We start from the raw sequence: 19744 nt of genomic DNA on the forward strand, positions 1-19744 counted from the left end.
CATCCATCATTTCCTCTACCTCCTTTACTATGTCTATGACAGCATCTTCTTCCTGGGTGAGGCAAATGCAAACTACTCATTTCGCACCTCAGCCATGCCCTCTGCCTCCATGCGTAGGTCTCCTTTTTGGTCCCTAATCGACCCCACCCCTCCTCTTACTACCCATTTACTATTTATATGTCTATAGAAGACTTTTGGATTACCTTTTATGTTAGCTGCCATTCTATTCTCATACTCTCTCTTTGCCCCTCTTATTTTCTTTTTCACTTCTCCTCTGAACTTTCTATACTCAGCCTGGTTCTCGGATGTATTCTCGACCTGACATCTGTCATATGCGATCTTTTTCTGCTTCATCTTATACTCTATCTCTTTCATCATCCAGGAAGCTCTGATTTTAGTTGCCCTACCTAGTGGGAATGTACGTTGACTGTACCCAAACTATTTCCTCTTTAAAGGCAACCCATTGTCCCACTACAGTTTTGCCTGCCAATCTTTGATTCCAATTTACCTGGGCCAGATCTGTTCACATCCCACTGAAATTTGCCGCCTTTATGGGACACTGCATTTCTTGTACGTCATTTGGCTGAAGATTTTTTTCTGGCTTCACTTCTAACCTGATTAACTGAAGTTTTAAGATTATGTCGTCCTGTCCTGGTTTCCCTTATTGGAGAGAAGAGTTGTTCCCTATGTACCGTAACAATTTCCTTCCTTATTTGAAACTTCTCAATTAGATAATTCCTTAACCTCCTCCTATTTAAGAAAAATAATCCAATTTATCCAGTCTCTCATCCTGGCTAAATTCCTTTGTCCCAGTTATTATTACGATGAATTATTCTTGGATTTTCCCCAACACCGTTTCTCGCTCCTCAGGTGGGGCACCCAAAAATACCACTCATTACTTCTTGTTCATTTACCTCTTCACAGTGCTTCCTCATTTATTCTGTCTGTTATTCTTACTTTCAAAATGTACTGCTTCACACTTCGTTATATTAGACTGCATCTGCCATTTTTCCACCCACTGATTTATCTATCTATGTTGTTTTGCAATTTTGTGCTCTCCACAATTCACTGCACCTCTGAGATTAGTAATATTTACAAACTTAGATATACATCTCGATCTCTAATCCCAAATTGGGAGCATTATATATTTGACACTACTTGTCACCAACTACCAATGGGAGAACATCCCTTTTACCCAACAGTCTGCTTCCTGCCTCCCAACCAATTTCCATTTGATGCCACAATTTGCCGTCAATTCTACATATCTCAATTTTAGCCAGTACTGTCTTGTGTGGAAGCTGATCAAATGCTTTATAAAAATGCATGCATATGACGTGCATTTATCATCCTTTGAGTATCAGCTTAGCTCAATTGTAGAAATGTTGAGCTTGTACCAGCGATGACATGGTAAATTATAGTCAGGAAGTGTCTCATCAGGCTGGGTGATGAGGAAGGGGTTTTTAACAGAGCTGTAAGAAACTCCTTCCGCATTACCCAGCCCGACGAGAGACTGCCTGGCTTCGAGTTACCACGCCATCTCTGGTGCAAGCTCAACCATTTTAGATGTGGGGTGGTAGGTTGTGCGGCAAATTACCACACTTGGGGCATCACGAACAGCCCTCAGTAGCTGCAGTGCAGTTGAGGACACTGCGCATCTGCTGAATGGCTGCTCATTTCATGCTGGTCGATGGGAGGACTTTCCAAACTCCACAATGCTGACCCAGAGGTTACTGAATGGCTAGAGCAAATATGATGTCTACCTAAGCCCCTTGACATATTTTGACACTTTGGACAATTTTCCTTATAATTTATCTCTTTACTTTATAGTTTGTAGTCTCTTGAACACTTAGTTCAAATTAACTATTTATTTGGGAGATCTGCCATGTGCAGATTAAAATGGAGTTCCTCATCAGACAAGCAGATTTCTTCAATACACAACAAGGACTCTAGACCTCCTAGCTAGAGGGCGCTATACATTATATTGTTACACCTTTCCTTTCGTAAGAAACAAAATGAATTAAAGTGAGCTTCAATATAAACTGCCAATTAACTTCTTATGACTACATGTAGTAAACAACAACAAATTTAACAAATAACAACAAAACCTTTGCCTTACTGATTCTTTATCCAAGTGTCCAGTGTCTATGATTTCTTATTTCTGTACACTGTTCCAGGTATTTTGGTGTTGTGCGGATTCTGTTGCTTCGCCTCAAACTGGTTGTTTCAGTGGTGTTCTGTGCACTGATCGTTTTAGTCCCTTTATCAGGAAATATCAGGCAACGTATCCCTGTTTTTGCTTGTTGTCATTGAAGTGCTGTTTCGCATGTTAGTTGGCTGTGTTGGCAGCGGATCATGAGATCTCGAGTTTCAATTAATGTCTCAGCGCTCTTTCTCAGATGTTTCCTATTTCGGTGATACTCACGGCCATCTTCTGTAACAACCTGATATGATTGAATGCTGACTTGTTTCTGAACCTGAACTTTTTGTCATACTTTGCTGTCTCATGTTTGTTTGAGTCTCACTGTTTCTCCTTCCTGCAGTGTAGGAAGTGCTGTTGCAGTGTGCTTGTTTGGCATGGTTCTTTTCTTTGTTGACGATGTCATGTATGATTCTTGGTTTGAGTAGTTCATTTGCGATTGGGATGTTTGCACTTGTGCGGCGACCGAGTAAGCGTTGTGATGGCGAACTATCAAGTCCTTCAGTTGGTGTATTTCGCCAGATGAGAAGGTTCATGTAGAAATCACCACAGTCTTTCTTGGAATTCAGCAGAGGAGGACAAAGTGTATAATTAGGAGGGGGAAAATAGAGTACGAGAGGAAGCTTGCCGGGTACATAAAAACTGACTGCAAAAGCTTCTATAGATATGTGAAGAGAAAAAGATTAGTGAAAACAAACCTAGGTCCCTTGTAGTCGGACTCGGGTGAATTAATAATGGGGAACAAAGAAATGGCAGACCATTTGAACAAATACTTTGGTCTGTCTTCACGAAGGAAGACACAAATTACCTTCTGGATGTACTAGGGGACCGAGGCTCTAGTGAGAAGGAGGAATTGAAGGATATCCTTATTAGGCGGGAAATTGTGTTGGGGAAATTGATGGGATTGAAGGCCGATAAATACCCGGGGCCTGATTGTCTGCATCCCAGAGTACTTAAGAAGGTGGCCCTAGAAATAGTGAATGCATTGGTGATCATTTTCCAACAGTCTATCGACTCTGGATCAGTTCCTATGGACTGGAGGTTGGCTAATGTAACACCCCACTACTGATGTCAGGATAAGCGGTCTATAATTACCCGTTTTCTCTCTCCTTTTTTAAAAAGTGGTGTTACATTAGCTACCCTCCAGTTGCCTCGCACAACAAGATTGCTAATAGTCCCTTCTCATTGCACATCACCCAGTCTCGGATGGCCAGCTCTCTAGTCAGTTCCTTGACATATTGGTCAAGAAAACTATCCCTAATACACTCCAGGAAATCCTCCTCTACCGCATTGCTACCAGTTTGGTTAACCCAATCTATATGTAAATTAAAGTCGCCCATGATAACTGCTGTACCTTTATTGCACATATCCTTATTTCTTATTTCATGCTTTCCCCAACCTCACTACTACTGTTTGGTGGCCTGTACACAACTCCCACCAGTGTTTTCTGACCTTTGGTATTCCACAGCTCCACCCATACCTAGGGGGAGTGTTTGCTAGTGCTATTGGGGAGGAGTTAAACTTATATGGCAGTGGGATGGGAACCTATGCAGGGAGGCAGAGGGAAATAAAAGGGAGACAGAGGCAAAAGATAGAAAGGAGAATAGCAAAAGTGGAGGGCAGAGAATCCCAAGGCAAAAAACAAAAAGGGCCACATTACAGCAAAATTTTAAAGGGGCAAGGTGTGTTAAAAAGACAATCCTGATTTGGATGAAGGAATTGAGTGTAATATCTCCAAGTTTGCAGATGACACTAAACTGGGTGGCGGTGTGAGCTGTGAGGAGGATGCTAAGCGGCTTCAGGATGATTTGGACAGGTTAGGTGAGTGGGCAAATGCATGGCAGATGCAGTATAATGTGGATAAATGTGAGGTTATCCACTTTGGGGGCAAAAACACGAAGGTAGAATATTATCTGAATGGCGGCAGATTAGAGAAAGGGGAGGTGCAACGAGACCTGGGTGTCATGGTTCATCAGTCATTGAAGGTTGGCATGCAGGTACAGCAGGCGGTGAAGAAGGCAAATAGCATGTTGGCCTTCATAGCTAGGGGATTTGAGTACAGGAGCAGGGAGGTCTTGCTGCAATTGCACAGGGCCTTGGTGAGGCCTCACCTGGAATATTGTGTTCAGCTTTGGTCTCCTAATCTGAGGAAGGACGTTCTTGCTATTGAGGGAGTGCAGCGAAGGTTCACCAGATTGATTCCAGGGATGGCTGGACGGACATATGAGGAGAGACTGGATCAACTTGGCCTTTATACACTGGAGTTTAGAAGGATGAGAGGGGATCTCATAGAAACGTATAAGATTCTGACGGGACGGGACAGGTTAGATGCGGGAAGAATGTTCCCGATGTTGGGGAAGTCCAGAACCAGGGGACATAGTCTTAGGATAATGAGTGGACCATTTAGGACTGAGATGAGGAGAAACTTCTTCACTCAGAGAATTGTTTACCTGTGGAATTCCCTGCCGCAGAGAGTTGTTGATGCCAGTTCATTGGATATATTCAAGAGGGAGTTAGATGTAGCCCTTACTGCTAAAGGGATCAAGGGGTATGGAGAGAAAGCGGGAAAGGTGAATGATCAGCCATGATCATATTGAATGGTGGTGCAGGCTCGTAGGGCCGAATGGCCTCCTGCACCTATTTTCTATGTCTTCTTGATTAAATGCTTAACCGCGTTCTCAATCTTTCCGTTGCTTTGTGGATATTCTGGTGAGCGTGTGTAATCAAATCCATATTTTGTAGCAAAATTTGTGAACTGTTGAGTTGAAGTGAGGTCCACTGTCTGATTGAACCTTGTCTGGAATACCGTGGTTCGAGAAGTGTTTCTTGAGGTGTTTGATGATGACAGTGGCATCTTTCTTTCCGTGCAGATTGTCCATCTCAAAATAGTCCAAGTAGTAGTCCACTGTGCATAAGTAGTCTTTGCCATCGAGTGTGAATATGTCACAATGATCTTTTCCCACGGTCTCTGTTGTGACTTATTAATGGCTCTTTTGGTTGGCTCGATTGATAGGTGTTGCATGTTTCACACTTTGAAACATAGTCTTTTATGTCACTGTTCAGTCCTGGCCAGTAAACAGATTCTCTGGCACGTTGAAGAGTGCTCTCGATGCCAGTATGAATAGCATGAAATTGCTGACGAATGTCAGATCTCAGGGTTTTTGATATGACACAGCGATAGCCTTTGAAGACTATGCCATCCTGTGTTGTGAGTTGGTCACAAACTTTGAAGTATGCATGCATTTCAGCCGGGCATTCATGTGTCATTTCTGGCCATCCCGTTGTGATTTGTTATATGACCAGTTGTAGTGTGGAGTCGCTTGCAGTTGCACATTGTATGTTTGGGGAGTGGGAGAAAGTCCACCATGTGGATGCATTCCACTGCAATTTCTGTTGGTGATCTCTCCATATTTTCGAGGTATGTGTGCGAGAGGGTGTCTGCTAGGTATATTTATTTCCCTGGTTGATACTTTATTTCGACGTCATATGCGTGCTGCAGATAATGGCTTGCGTCATATGGTAACCAAAGGCTTCTGATCTGTCCATAGTATGATCTTGCGACCGTATACATATTGATGGTTTTGTTCCATTCTGAAGACTTGAGCAAGCAGCTCCTTTTCAATTTGAGAGTATTGCGTTTGTGCTGGAGTGAGCGTTCGGCTCACATATGCGATTGGTTGTCCCTATTGCAGAAGGATGAACCCAAGACCCTTGCTCGAAGCATCTCCTTGACCTTTGGTTGCAAGTTTGTGGTCAAAGTACTTGAGCACCGGAGAATCTGTCACGTGTTGTTTGATAGCTTCAAACGCTTTGTCTTGTTCTTCAGTCCATTTCCAGACCGTGTCTTTGAGTCAGTCATTGCAGAGGCTCGCTGAGGTCTGAAAGATCTGGCAAGAATTTTGCGAGGTACTTTGTCATGCTGACAAATCGTTGTACACCTGTGACATCCTGCGGTTTCTGCATTTCGTTGATTGTGACCACTTTGCTTGGGTCGGCTTTGAGTCCATCACTAGACAGTATGTGTCCCGTGTATTTCACTTGGGAGCTCTTGTTTTCAAACTTATCGAAGTTTAGTTTGATGTTTTGCTCTCTGCATCTCTGCATGAATTTGTGTAAGTTTGCCTCATGATCGTGATTGGCCTCCAAGTGTCTCACCACATCCAGTGATCAAGATATCATCTGCAACCTTGTAGACTCCATTTTGACCCTCGAGACTCTGGTCTAGTTTCTGCTAGAAGATTTCCGGGCCAAATGGCATTCTATTATATGGTGTCGTAGGAGGACTCTGTGTCTAGTTCACATTGCAAGAAACCCTCCTTGCAGCCTGCTTTAGTGAAGACCTTTACATTTGACATCGATGGCAAGATGTCATCGATCACAGGAAGTGGATAGTGCGCATTTCAGGGCATTGCTCACATGTTGAGGGTCGATACATACTTCCATTTGGCTTTTGTACAGTCACTAGACTGGATACCCAGTCTGTCGGTTCAACAACTTTTGTGATGATTTGTTGTTCTTCCAAACGATCGAGTTTCTCTTTCAGCGTTTGTTTGATCGCTATTGGCACCCGTCCGGATGGCATTACAGAGGTGTCGCTGATTCATTAAGTTCAAGGTGAACTGTCCCTGGCATGTGTCCAAGTCCCTTAAACACATTCAGATATGCATTGTTGACATCGGTTTTTGACACAAGTGAGATGTTTGCATTGTTTGTAGCTTACGGTTCGTGTGATTCATTTATCACCGTGATATTTTGATGCTGCACTTTGGCTCAAGCACTGCTGATAAATCAGTGGTGCACTTTGGCCCTCAATGATCACAAAGGGCACAACATACTTTTGGTTGTTCTTTGTATTCTCCAGTGGCACATTACAAGTTCCTACAACAGGAATGATTGCATGGTTGTCATATAGCGACAGTTTTGTCTTGGATTCATTTACCATTAAGCCTTTAGGTAAGTATCTAAGAGGTAGCACATTGCATGTGGCCCTACAATCTATTTGCATTTTTACCATTTGATCTTTAATGAAGAAGGTAGAAATAATCTTATTTGGATACTTTCTGCTGCAGGCAGGCAGCGGAAAGAGCATGCGGCAAACCAGTCCCATCCATCCCTTCCCTCAACGACTATTTGTCCCACCCGTGACAGAGACTGTGGTTCTCGTATTGGAATGTACAGCCATCTAAGAACTCATGTTCAGAATGGAAGCAAGTCTTCCTCGATTCCGAGGGACTGCCTATGATGATGAGGATACTTCCTGTCAGCTTTGTCCTTGATTGTGCGATCCACTTTACCAAGCATCTTTACAGTCATGACTTCAAAATCAGAATCATCACTGTCTTCATACAGTGCATGAACTTTTGACTTGCCCTTATATTTAGGGTTACGTGTAGACTTCTGCTTCGATCCACTCTGCCTGCACTTTTTAGAAAAGTGATTTTGTTTGCCGCAATTTGTGCGCGTCTTCCCATATGCTGGGCATTTCGTTTTTGACAGCTCATGTCTTTTGCCACAATATCTACAGTTTGTGAACTCTTTGTGAATTATTTCTTCATGGATCGGGGTTTTTGTCTGATGGCTTTGACATCTTCAGAGTCTAAATCTGTTTTAATGAGCTTCATGGATTTCATTTGCACAACTGTGGCTTCTGTAGCTTTACAGAGCTTCACATATTTATCAAGTATTAGGCTTGATTCTTGCAACAGCTTCTTACGCAGAGTGTTACCAGATATTCCGCAGACTCTGCGGTCTCTGATGAAATCATCCCTCAAATTGCCGAAATCACATGACTATACTAGCTCCCTCACTTTCACGAGATATCTGTCAAATGGCTCATTCCCAAGTACATAGTTCTTAAACTGGTACCGTTCATAGATGATGTTGATTTTACTTTTACAGTGCTCTTCCCAGAGCTTCAAATTAATCTCAATTTCCTGCTTCCTCTGACTTGTAGGGAAGATTATTGTGGATATCTAGGGCACCTCTGCCAATGGCAGTGATAAACATTGCATCCCTAATTCAATATGGTTTTTCCACAATATTCGTGATAATTTCATAGCTGTCCCACAACTGTTTGAATTTTTTCCAGTTTGCTTTCAAATTGCCAGTCACCTGTAATGGAGGTTGGAGAGAAATGTATGCGGGAGTTGGCACCGTGGTGGTCATGATAGCTCACTACAGTTTAGGACTTTACATGTATATAGTTCAAATAACCAGAGGACTAGAATAAGTCCAATAGTAAAATATTGTGGACATGTATTTGTAGAAATACTTTTTCTATCAAGGCTCTACAATAACTTATGCTACCTTAAGTTTACTTTACTCATGCCTCGAGATTACTTTACAAGCTTATAACCATTTATCGCTTTTCAGGGATCCACGCGCGACGTGTACGAAGTACGCTCTGAACCGCACTGCTTAACGTCCCACTTCTGACGCCATGTATTTTATAGTCTCTTGAACACTCTTAGTTCAAACTAACTTTTTTGGGGAGATCTCCGATTAAAATGGAGTTCCTCATCAGACAAGCAGGTTTCTTCAATACAGAACCAAGACTCTAGACTTTCTCGCTAGAGGGCACTATACATTATATTGTTACAATTTGTATTTTTATTTTTTTTTCTCCCATGTTTATTGTATCACTTGCACATTTGCAAATAAAATAATAGTAGCACCCTCATCTCTGAGTCAGAAGGTCATGGGGTCAAGCCGCACTACAGGACTTGAGCATGGCATCTACTCTGACACCTCAATGCAGTACTGAGGGAGTGTGGCATATCAACGGTTCTATTTTTCGAATGTAATGTTAACCATGACCCCATCTGCTTGTTCAGCTGGATTTTAAAGATCATTGGCATTATTCATAGAAAAGCAGGGGAATTTCCCATTTCCCTGGTCAACATTTATTCTTCAACCAACACCAACAAAATAATTAACATTTATGTGAGACCATGCTGTGTGCAAATTTGGTACAGATACAACGTCTAAAATCCGGAATTCTCGGGACCAAATCTGTGCCAGTTTTTGGGTTTTGACGGATGTCGGACCTCACCCATCCTCCGCTCCTCGCCGATTCACAGCGTTCCTCGCCGCCCACCGATTCTCGCCGGCCGCGGCCCCCTGGCGCTGCGTTTTTAAGGATTTCCTCATCCCTCGCTGCCCGATGTCGCCATCTTTGCCGCTTCTAAAATGTCCGGTTTTCGGACAATTCCGGATTCGGGACATTGTATCTGTATATCATTTGCTGGCACCATAACAACATGGAAAACATAATTTGGCAGTGAAGCACTTTGAAACATCTTAAATACATGAAAGGCATTGTAGAAATGCAAGTTTGTTGCTTTTTTAACCTCGTCAAAGAACACTACTAGGTAAGGTAGAAACCAATTTATCATTGGCAAAGCCATGCGGACTCTCTCCAAACGATCACTTGATTTGTCTCTGAGGAATAGATTCTCCCATTTTCCCACTGCTGCTCATTGAGTTATAGTTACTTGTTATGTCCCTTTCTTTATTTGGTGTTTTCTTTAAGATAGAATTCTCAAAAAAATATATTTGTGTGTACATTTTAGGCGATCTTCATCGCTTTTTTAAATAATGATGTAACATTTGTCACTTTCAGTCCTTGGGTAATATCCCCCAATCCAGCAAGCTTGAAAAGATTCTAAATGATGCAACTCCAGGTTTTTTGGCTATTTCTTTTCATACCCTTGGGTGGAAAAAGCAAAATATTCAGTTAGCTTTTCCACAATGTCCTTACCTCCGCTGTCTTTGTACTGTACTTGAATGTGTTTTTAATTAGCCCATCTTCTTTATCCCTCTGTTACTTGATATACTCCTAAAAACCTTTGCTTGCTGTTATCCTTTATAACATCTGCATATTTTCTCCATTCTCTCTTTACCCTTGTTACTTCCCTTCTTTCTGTAACTCTTTCAATATCATTCCTGCACTTTCGCCCTTACATTCTAAGGGTATTAGTTCTGGGCATTAGTGCAAAACAGGTGACAGCACATTGGCAGCCCATTTTGCAGTTCGCCAGATTTTCTTTTCAATTGACTTCAATGTAAAAGAAAATCAGGCAGAGTGTAAATTGGGCTGCCAATGCACTATATCGCCCATTTTGTGTTGCTGCCCAGGACAAATTTATACCGCCATACATTTAATACTGGTTCCAACTACTCTCTCAGACAAATAGTTCCATCATCTCAGAAGTAACCCTACTGTCTTTCGGCTGTAGATACTGTTTTGTAATCTACTCGTTATTTAAGGAGATTTCACTGTTGGTCTGTAGATTTCCCAACTAATTTCTCTAATCCTATTACAGTCAATTCCTTCCTCAACATCAGCTTGTTTAATTCAAAATCCTTGACTTATGATCCTTCTTTCTCTGTTTCAAGATTGATAGTGAACTCAATTACAAAAGGAGTTTGATAAAGTGCCACATAATCGGCTTGTCAGCAAAGTTGAAGCCTATGGAATAAAAGGGACAGTGGTAGCATGGATTCAAAATTGGCTAAGTGACAGGAAACAGAGAGTAGTGGTGAAGGTTTTTTTTGGATTGGAGGAAGGTACACAGTGGCGTTCCCCAGGGGTCGGTACTTGGACCACTGCTTTTCTTGATATATATTAATGACTTGGACTTGGGTGTACAGGGCACAATTTCAAAATTTGCAAATGATACAAAACTTGGAAATATAGTGAACAGTGAGGATGATAGTGATAGACTTCAAGAGGACAAACAGGCTGGTGGAATGGGCAGACATGTAGCAGATGAAATTTAACGTAGAAAAGTGCAAAATTATACATTTTGATAGAATAAGGAGAGGCAATATCAACCAGAGGGTACAATTCTAAAGGGGGTGTATGACCAGAGAGACATGAAGTACATGTGCACAAATCGTTGAAGGTGGCAGGGCAGGTTGAGAAAGTGGTTAAGAAAGCATACAGGATTCTGGGCTTTATAAAAAGAGGCACAGAGTATAAAAGCAAGGAAGTTATGATGAACCTTTATAAAACACTGGTTCAGCCTCAACTGGAGTATTGTGTCCAATTCATTAGGAAGGATGTGAAGACCTTAGAGAGGGTGCAGAAAAGATTTGTAATAATGGTTCCAGGGTTGAGGGACTTCAGGTTATGTGGACAGACTGGAGAAGCTGGGGTTGTTCTCCTTGGAGCAGAGAAGATTGAGAGGAGGTGCTCAAAATCATGAGGGTAGAGTAGATGGAGAAAAACTGTTCCCATTGGCGGAAGAACCAAAAGCGACATGAGGGAAAACTTTTTTACACAGCGAGTGGTTATGATCTGGACTGCACTGCCTGAAAGGGTGATGGAGGCAGATTCAATCGTGGCTTTCAAAAGGGAATTAGATAAGTACCTGAAGGAAAAACATTTGCAGGGCTACGGGGATGGGGTGGGGGAGTGGGATTAGGCGAAATGCTCTTGCAGAGAGTCGGCACAGGCTCTTTAGGCCAAATGGCCTCCTTCTGTGCTGTAACCATGCTATGATTCTTATGTTAATAGCCACTATCCTCCTTATTACTAGACTGATGACTATTTTTGGTTCATAGTCATAACTAAATAGAATATCATCTGCTCCCTTCTTGACTTTAGGACATGCTGCTTTAGGAAACTATCTTGAATCCATTTAATAAATCTTTTTCTTTTCCTGCTGTTTCTCTGCCAATTTGTGCTTCCAGTTGCTCTAATTTATTTGTAATCCTCCTAATATTGGTATGACACCTTATTTGTCATTCTTTCCTCCTCCCCATCTGTTGACCCCTTTTTGTTTGTGTTAATTTACCACCTTGCATGTTGTTTGTTAAACGTCCTATTTCCAGTACCACAATTTCTTCCCTTCCTCTATGCTATTTGAAAATCTTGCTTAGCCTCGTCTTTCTTCCCTCACATCGTGCAGTTATTCATTCAGAGAAAGATAACTTTGAACAATTACAGTTGAAGAATATATTGCAGAACAAAATATACATATTTTAACAGATGTAAGAGATTTTAGCAGTATTGTTTGTAAAGTGATTTACAAACATAAAAATAAAAATGTTTCTGTTTAAAAAATATTGTGACAATATTAGAATTGTTACAAAATTAAATTAAATTTCAAGTTTCACTTAGAATGAAGACTGGAGTGTACCACACAAGTATAATTTATTAGTGTATTCAGGTGTCCAAAAATACATCAGTGAGGTAATGGGCATCAAAGACTGTTTATATTGATGTTTTTTTATTTTATTTTAAAAGTACATGCCTGCTGCTACAGCAATGCAGGGAACATATATCCCCCAGTACACACATGTGCCAACAGCTGCTGTTCAAGTGGAGGTGAGTGTGTGTGTGTGTGGATAACACATCCATCAATTATAAGCAGTTATTGAAACTAGAATTTTATTCTTAACTTTATTTCTTGGGTCCTCAATGAAGTACATTCAGATCTTTGAATATCTCAAAATAACAAATTATTATTTCCACACTCGATAGAAGTCAGTAGAAATATTTTCAAGTAGAGATGTATCTATTGTAATCTAAATAAAGTATTGTCAACACTTTCAACTGCATAAAGTGAAATACAGTATATCTCACCATTGAATATGCAATAATAGGACTTCTTGTATAGGAAAGGCGATTCTGATTTTTTGGTTAAGTATATATGTGCATAATTATATTTTAATGCAAAATAGATATTGCATTATGATTAACACTTCACCATTAATGTTTGTTACATTTATGTCTCAACTTAATTGTTGATGAAAATGGCAGACATGTCTGCTCATTTAAAAAAGCATGTTTTACAGAATGCTATCATTTGAAAACTATCCTGTCTGTATTGCCTTTTTGGTATTATCTCAGCAGTAAAATGATCACGTGTCTGTGATTAGTGCAGTTAAATGTTGATAAATGCTGGCTATTAATCTATAATTGTGAAAAGCTGCAAGTACTTCATGCGGACACATGACTTCACTGCAGTGATGTTCTTATGATTTCAGCATGTACCTTATTGATTGCATTTCATCACCACAGGAGCCCAGTGGTCAGCAGCAGCAAGTTTCTGTGGAGACATCAACTGAACACTCTCCCTACTCCTATCAGCAAAGCAAGTAATTCTCAGGTAGCTATTAATTACAACATGTGTTGATGATTTATTTATAGCTGCATTATCGCTTTGGTGAAGATGTTTAAGTCAAATTGACAAAATAGGCAGCAACCAGCTGTCTATGTTCTAAAAGTATAATCATCATAAATAGAGATTTTAAGTAGCACTTTCATAATGTGTTCAGTTACTAGAATGACAGAAAAGATAATATGTACGTGTTTTTATGAATGCATTGATTTATGGTACAGCAGTCTCGCTAGTCTTCTGTGAAATAGAATCTGAATGACCAGATGTATGCAGCAGTGTACCGTGCATGTACAGCTTAGTTTAATGGAAGTAGTTCAGTCAATTATTTACATTCCTGTGCATTTCTATTCTTTTACTTTTATTACTATATAAAATACAATTTGACATTTAGCTAAAAATAAGATGCCTATTTTTGTATAATGTTAGACCATTTTATAACCTGGACATTTTTATTAGGTTTGGTCTATTTCGCTGTTTTGTGTTGTGTAGCTCACTAATGATTACATTTCAATAATCGGGGCACAATATTTCTCCTTCACCTTCAGGTTTATTGTACACCACATGCCTGATTCTTACAGGGCAAAACATGTGCCTGTGTTTTTACATGTTCTTTCACAAGTGCAAAATCATACTCTTGTGACAGTCACATGACCTACTCACCAACGCTAAGTACAAAATCCTTGAAAATCATATTGTGTTTGCTTGTTACACACATCAACTGCCGTAGCCACACAATAACTAACTGTGCTGCTACTCATAATAGAAGTCAGTGTTGTACATACTGGGTAGTGTTCCCTGGGTGCCGGTAGTTCTTCAGTACCATGCCCAAATGGCCATTCTTCATGTGAGCCTCGACAATTAATTGCTATTCTATTATGGGTAGCAACACAGTTGAGGCCCTCAACTGACTTCCACACATGCACACATTTCAGCACATGTCACTGGATATCAATTTGCAGTTGGACCTTAGCCTGATTTTTTTCCTCCCTCCCAGACCTGAAAACACTTAGGCTCATTGTAACAGTCCCGTGTCCACTTCAATCAAGATTCGTTAATTTAGCGCGAGACCAAGAATCAAAGCTGGGACTTTCCTGGTTTACATGGCCCAGTACCATTACTTAATGAGAAGCAATTAGCATTTTAAGATTTTTTTGCATCTATAACCAACCCACTTCCTGCTCCTTCAACCCTATTCCCACTAAACTGCTGACCACCCAAATTCCCTGCCTGACTCCCATGTTAGCTGATATTGTTAACGATTCACTCTCCTCAGGTACTGTATCCCTCTCCTTCAAATCTGCCTTCATCACTCCTCTCCCCAAAATTACAACTATTGACCCCTTGCATACTACCGCTCAATCTCCAACCTCCCTTCCCTCTCCAAAATCCTTGAACATGTTGTCGCCTCCCAGTCTCTGCCAATCTTTCCTGGAACTCCATGTTTGAATCCCTCCAATCAGGTTTCCGACCCTGCCACAGTACCGAAACGGCTCTTATCAAACTCACAAATGACATCGTAGGTGACTGTTACAAAGGTAAGCAATCCCTCCTCCTTCTTCTTGACCTGTCTCCAGCCTTTGACACAGTTGACCATACCATCCTCCAACACCTCTCCACTGTCGTCCAGTTGGGTGGGACTGCACTCGCCTGGTTCCATTCTTATCTATCGAATTGTAGCCAGAGAATCACCTGCAATAATCATCCCCATCCTGCTCCCACACCGTTACCTCTGGTGTCCCTCAAGGATCGATCCTTGGCCCCCACCTTTTTCTCATATACATGCTACCCCTCTTTAACATCATCCAAAAACACGGCGTCAGTTTCCACATGTATGCTAATGACACCCAGCTCTACCTCACCACCAACTCTCTCGATCCCTCCACTATCTCTAAATTGTCAGACTGCTTGTCCGCCATCCAGTGCTGGATGAGCAGAGATTTCATCCAACTAAATATTGGGAAGATCTACACCATTGTCTTTGATCCCCACAACAAACTCCGTTCCCTAGCCCCAACTCCATTCCTCTCTTATCTGAGTCTGAACCAGACTATTCGCAACCTTGATGTCATATTTGACCATGAAAGCAGCTTCCGACCACATATCCACGCCATCAGTAAGACCGCCTCTGGAACATCGTTTGATTCTGACCCTGCCTCAGCTCATCTGGTGTTGAAACCTTCGTCCATGCACTTGTTACTTCTAGACTTGACTATTGCAACACACTCCTGGCCGGCCTCCCACGTTCTATCCTCCATAAACTTGAGATCACCGACAATTCTGCTGCCTGTGTCCTAACTCGCACAAAGTCCCATTCGCACATCATCCCTGTGACCTATGTTAAGCAATGTCTCGATTTTAAAATCCTCATCCTTGTTTTCAAATCCCTCCATGATCTCGCCCCTCTTATCTCTGTAATTTCCTCCGCCCCACAACCATCTAAGATATCTGCGCTCCTCTAATTCAGGCCTCTTGACCATCCCCAATTTTAATCGCTCAACCATTGGCGGCCGTGCCTTCAGCTGCCGAGGCCCTTAGTTCTGGAATTCCCTACCTAAACCCCTCTACCTCGCTTTCCTCTAAGATGCTTCTTAAAACCTACCTCTTTGCTCAAACTTTTGACCATCTGCTCTTATGCAGCCTGGTGTCAAATTTTATTTTATAACGCTCCTGTGAAGCACCTTGGGATGTTTTACTACGTTAAAGGCACTATATAAATACAGGTTGTTGTTGTTGAAGTGTGTTGTCTGCATGTGCTGCACATATAGTGATAGGAACTGGATATACCCCGTTTTCGGGCACTTAACCAACGGTATGCAGAGAGCGCATGCTCCAACTGGGAGTCCTGAGACTCTACTGAAATTGGGCTTCAGGCCTCATTTGCTTAATTTGGATGAGCCTTTGGTATCTGGATATGTTTTCTGTCCAAACTTGGTGGAACAAATGCCTCTCTGCTGGCTGTAAGGCTGTTCTGTGACTTGAATTTGAATAGTCTCAATGAGGCTACAATGCAAGAAGGGGAATGTTCAGCAGTGGCTGTGTGGTTGCACGCTCGCCTCTGAGTAATAAAGCCATGGGTTCTAGCCCCACTCTAACATATGATCACATATTCTGGGCAGATATTATTGCTGGAGTGCTGCATTGTTGGAGGTCATTTATTTCATTAATGTTTGTAGGACCTTGCTGTGTGCATTTTGGCCACTGCAGTTGCCTATATTACTAAAGTAATTAATTGGCTGTGAAGTGCTTTGAGATATCCTAAAGATGGGAAAGGCGCGATATAAAATGCAAGCTTTTCTTTCTGCCTTCATTCAGTGTGAGTCTATGTTCTTTTGTCCACTCTGGTAAGTGGACCAGCCAAGAAAAGGAGTTAATTTGGGAAGAAAAATGTTTTTTTTTGACAGATGAGCATCACAAATGAAAATGTTCTCATTAGTAAAAGCTTGTCTTCCTCATTTTTCTATTTCAGATGTGCAATGATGGCCCCCTCCCCACTTAGCGGAGAACGTTCAAGGACTGAAACAATCATGGCTTCTGATCTAATATGCTTTAACAATTGTCAACCTTTTGCACAGGTTCTGAAAAAAATATTTGTAATAAAATCAAGTGAAACAAACTATTTTGGTATAAGTTCTGTGAAGTACATATAAATGCTTACATTCATCAAGGGGTAAATAAACCTCTGAGAAATAAGTTTATTTTGGTAAGGAAAGAAAGCTTATTTTTAAGAATTTGTCTCAAACAGTAACATAAATATTCTGAATGCACAGATTGACAGAGTGAAATTTATTATTCAAGGTGCATGGCAGATTAGTCTTCATAGACTAATGACTTGTGTTATGATTTATGTTACTACTTCTGTATTATATACTAAGAATTTTTCTGAAGTTTCAAATTAGACCAGATATCTTCCACTGATGTACTACGCTTGCTGTGTGAGTGTTGTTGTGAAGTGTTAAATTTTTACAGAGTTTTTTTTTAGATGCCTACTTTATTAGAGGTAGAGTGATGTGATCTAGATTTTCTTTTTTCCTCAAACTACAATTTGCCTTAAACCTCTTGTTTCAGTAGCTGTTTGAAGCATTTTAAAGACCTCTATAAAATATAGTGTTGTGACCATGCAAAATGGCTCAGCAATTGCCTTGTAAATCAGCATTAATAGACTTTTATAGAATTGATAGTCCTAATTTGACTGGTTGTGGATCACACCTTTTTAATGTATTGTAGATGTTTTTAATAATTTTCATTGTTCTTAGCTAAGTAATAATTGAAGTAGAAATTGTAGGAGGAACAGGCGTGTGTTAGGTGAAACACATTTTCTGAGTTTGATGAAATTTTAACACAAAGAAGTGTTTTTAAGGTGGTTGGGTTGTAAATTCGTCTGATAATAGAAATGAGTTAGGAATTCTGCTATATAGTGAAAAGAAAAAATCTTTTGGCTTTTTTCAGAATAAATTGATGTTGTAGTCTTACAGTAGATAAAAGGGGTAGGCCTGTCATGACAGAATGTTTTTTTCCTCTGTTTTAGCAGGTTTTAAAAGAGTTGCTAAAGCTTAGATGATTTATGATTGCTCACAAGGTAGCAAGCAAATGAGTTGCTATTACAGCAAAAAAAATGAAAGCTGAACCAGTTTTGCTCTTTGAAAATAAACTGAGAGATTGGCATAACTTTGAATGGGTACTAGCTCTCTGTTAGGTATATAAAAAAAGACTTGGCACTTTTAAAAGTTAATATTACCAAAGAATTATGAGCTAGCAACTAGTCAAATGGAAAAAAAAGTTTTCTCTCAGCCTAGAATTTCTTCTGTACTCTTTTTACTTTATTTTGTGCCGGACCAGTTTGCGATTAGATGTGCCTTTTTACATGCATTTGCATTTTTTTTAAATGTAGGGACACAAAAGAAGCATGAAGGAAGGTTATGATCCAAGCAGTGCCACACTTTATATAATTTTAATTACCATCATTATCATCTTCACTACAAGTGCTAGAATAAAAAGAATGATTTTGAAGCTATGAAATCACTGACAACTATTTGGAGCTTTATCTGATCGAATCAGCTTTGTTTCACATCAAGCCAGTAAAGCTCACCTCATTTATTCATGACTTTGTATTTAAAAATAAATGAAATAGGTCGTCTTCCAAGAGACTGTGCATTTGTCTGGTCAGCTGTTTGATCTGTTATCTACCTCAAGGTTGTGTTTTCTGTTGTACTGGGTCAGGTTGCTGGGCCTGCCTGCCTCAATAGACCAAATCACTCTAGCTCAGGAGCTAGGGCTAAACAAGTTATGTTTTCATGTGTTTAATTATTTTTCAGAATTATTGTAATATGTCAATGCATTCTTGTCATCAGTAAATTTCATAGTTTCAAAATATTTGCTGCTTAGGAGATTTTTTTAAAAACATAATAGTATTTGTTAGATTCTCAACACATGCATCTTTTGTAAAGCAAAACAGTTGTGGTATTACTTGATCAGCACTCCCTAGAATATTTCTGCTGTGTCAAAGTCCAGGCAAATTGCAGCGTTGCCATGTACTTGGATGATTGCCAGAATCAGAGCTACAGACAAATATTGTATTGTTCAAGACTGAAATCTGAGAGGTCTATATAACTGTGTGGAATTGGCTGCTGTTAATATCTGAACTAAGTGCCATACTCGTTATCTGGATAAGATTTGGAAAAATAACCTCTGTACATAAAGAAATGATCAGTTACCTAAAACATCACATTGTAGACAGCCATTAAATTATAAAGAAACTTAATTTATGAAGAAAGACCTTTTGTACAGATTGTTTGAAAAAGATTTTCATAGAGATGTCTATATGATCAAGAGAGTTAATTTTTTATTTTTGTTTTACTCGTGCCACAAACTTGCCAGTGGTAACTTATTTGTCCGGTTCCAAATGACTTATTCTGTAGTTTTGTTTCCTAAGATGTGTTGTTTAAGCCAAGAAAACATTTTTGAACTGTAAATTAATTTAGATTGTTACCTTAGTATTTCTGTTCATTTTCTTTTGGAAAACTTTTGAATAAAAAAAGACCAAGTGAAAATACTTCATACAGTTGTATTAATCTGATTACTTTTCATTTCTCCTCTTCATGGGCAAGTAGTATTCTGCAGAAGTTCTTTTGTGCATTCTGTGACATTCTCTTTCCACTTACTGTGCTATATTAGATACAATAATCTATTTATGTTTTCCCTTAAGTTAAGAAATTGTCCAGGAAAGTCTGATGAGCAGATTTCCTTTGTAAACACTTAAGTGCATATTCTGAAATAAAGCAATGAGATTTTGGCACATAATAAAATAATAAACCACTTTAATCATAAGAACATAAGAAATAAGAGCAGGAAGAGGCTATATGGCCCCTCGAGCCTGCTCTGCCTTTAATAAGATAATAGCTGAACTTCTACTTCAACTTCA

General features: G+C 40.1%; 1 protein-coding gene across 16 annotated transcripts in view; it reads left to right on the forward strand.

Moving 5' to 3' along the window:
* LOC139259794 (RNA-binding motif, single-stranded-interacting protein 1-like) overlaps window positions 1–19380 on the forward strand; it is a 769398-nt gene extending 750018 nt beyond the window's left edge. For all 16 annotated transcript variants that reach the window (XM_070875543.1, XM_070875544.1, XM_070875545.1 and 13 more), the window contains 3 exons: window positions 12450–12530; window positions 13227–13314; window positions 16793–19380. In XM_070875543.1, the coding sequence (XP_070731644.1) occupies window positions 12450–12530; window positions 13227–13307 (162 nt within the window). In that variant the 3' untranslated portion in view covers window positions 13308–13314; window positions 16793–19380. The remainder of the gene's footprint in view (window positions 1–12449; window positions 12531–13226; window positions 13315–16792) is intronic.
* Window positions 19381–19744: the final 364 nt, after the last annotated feature.

This window comes from Pristiophorus japonicus, chromosome 3 (genome assembly GCF_044704955.1).
Source record: "Pristiophorus japonicus isolate sPriJap1 chromosome 3, sPriJap1.hap1, whole genome shotgun sequence".
NCBI lineage: Eukaryota > Metazoa > Chordata > Chondrichthyes > Pristiophoridae > Pristiophorus > Pristiophorus japonicus.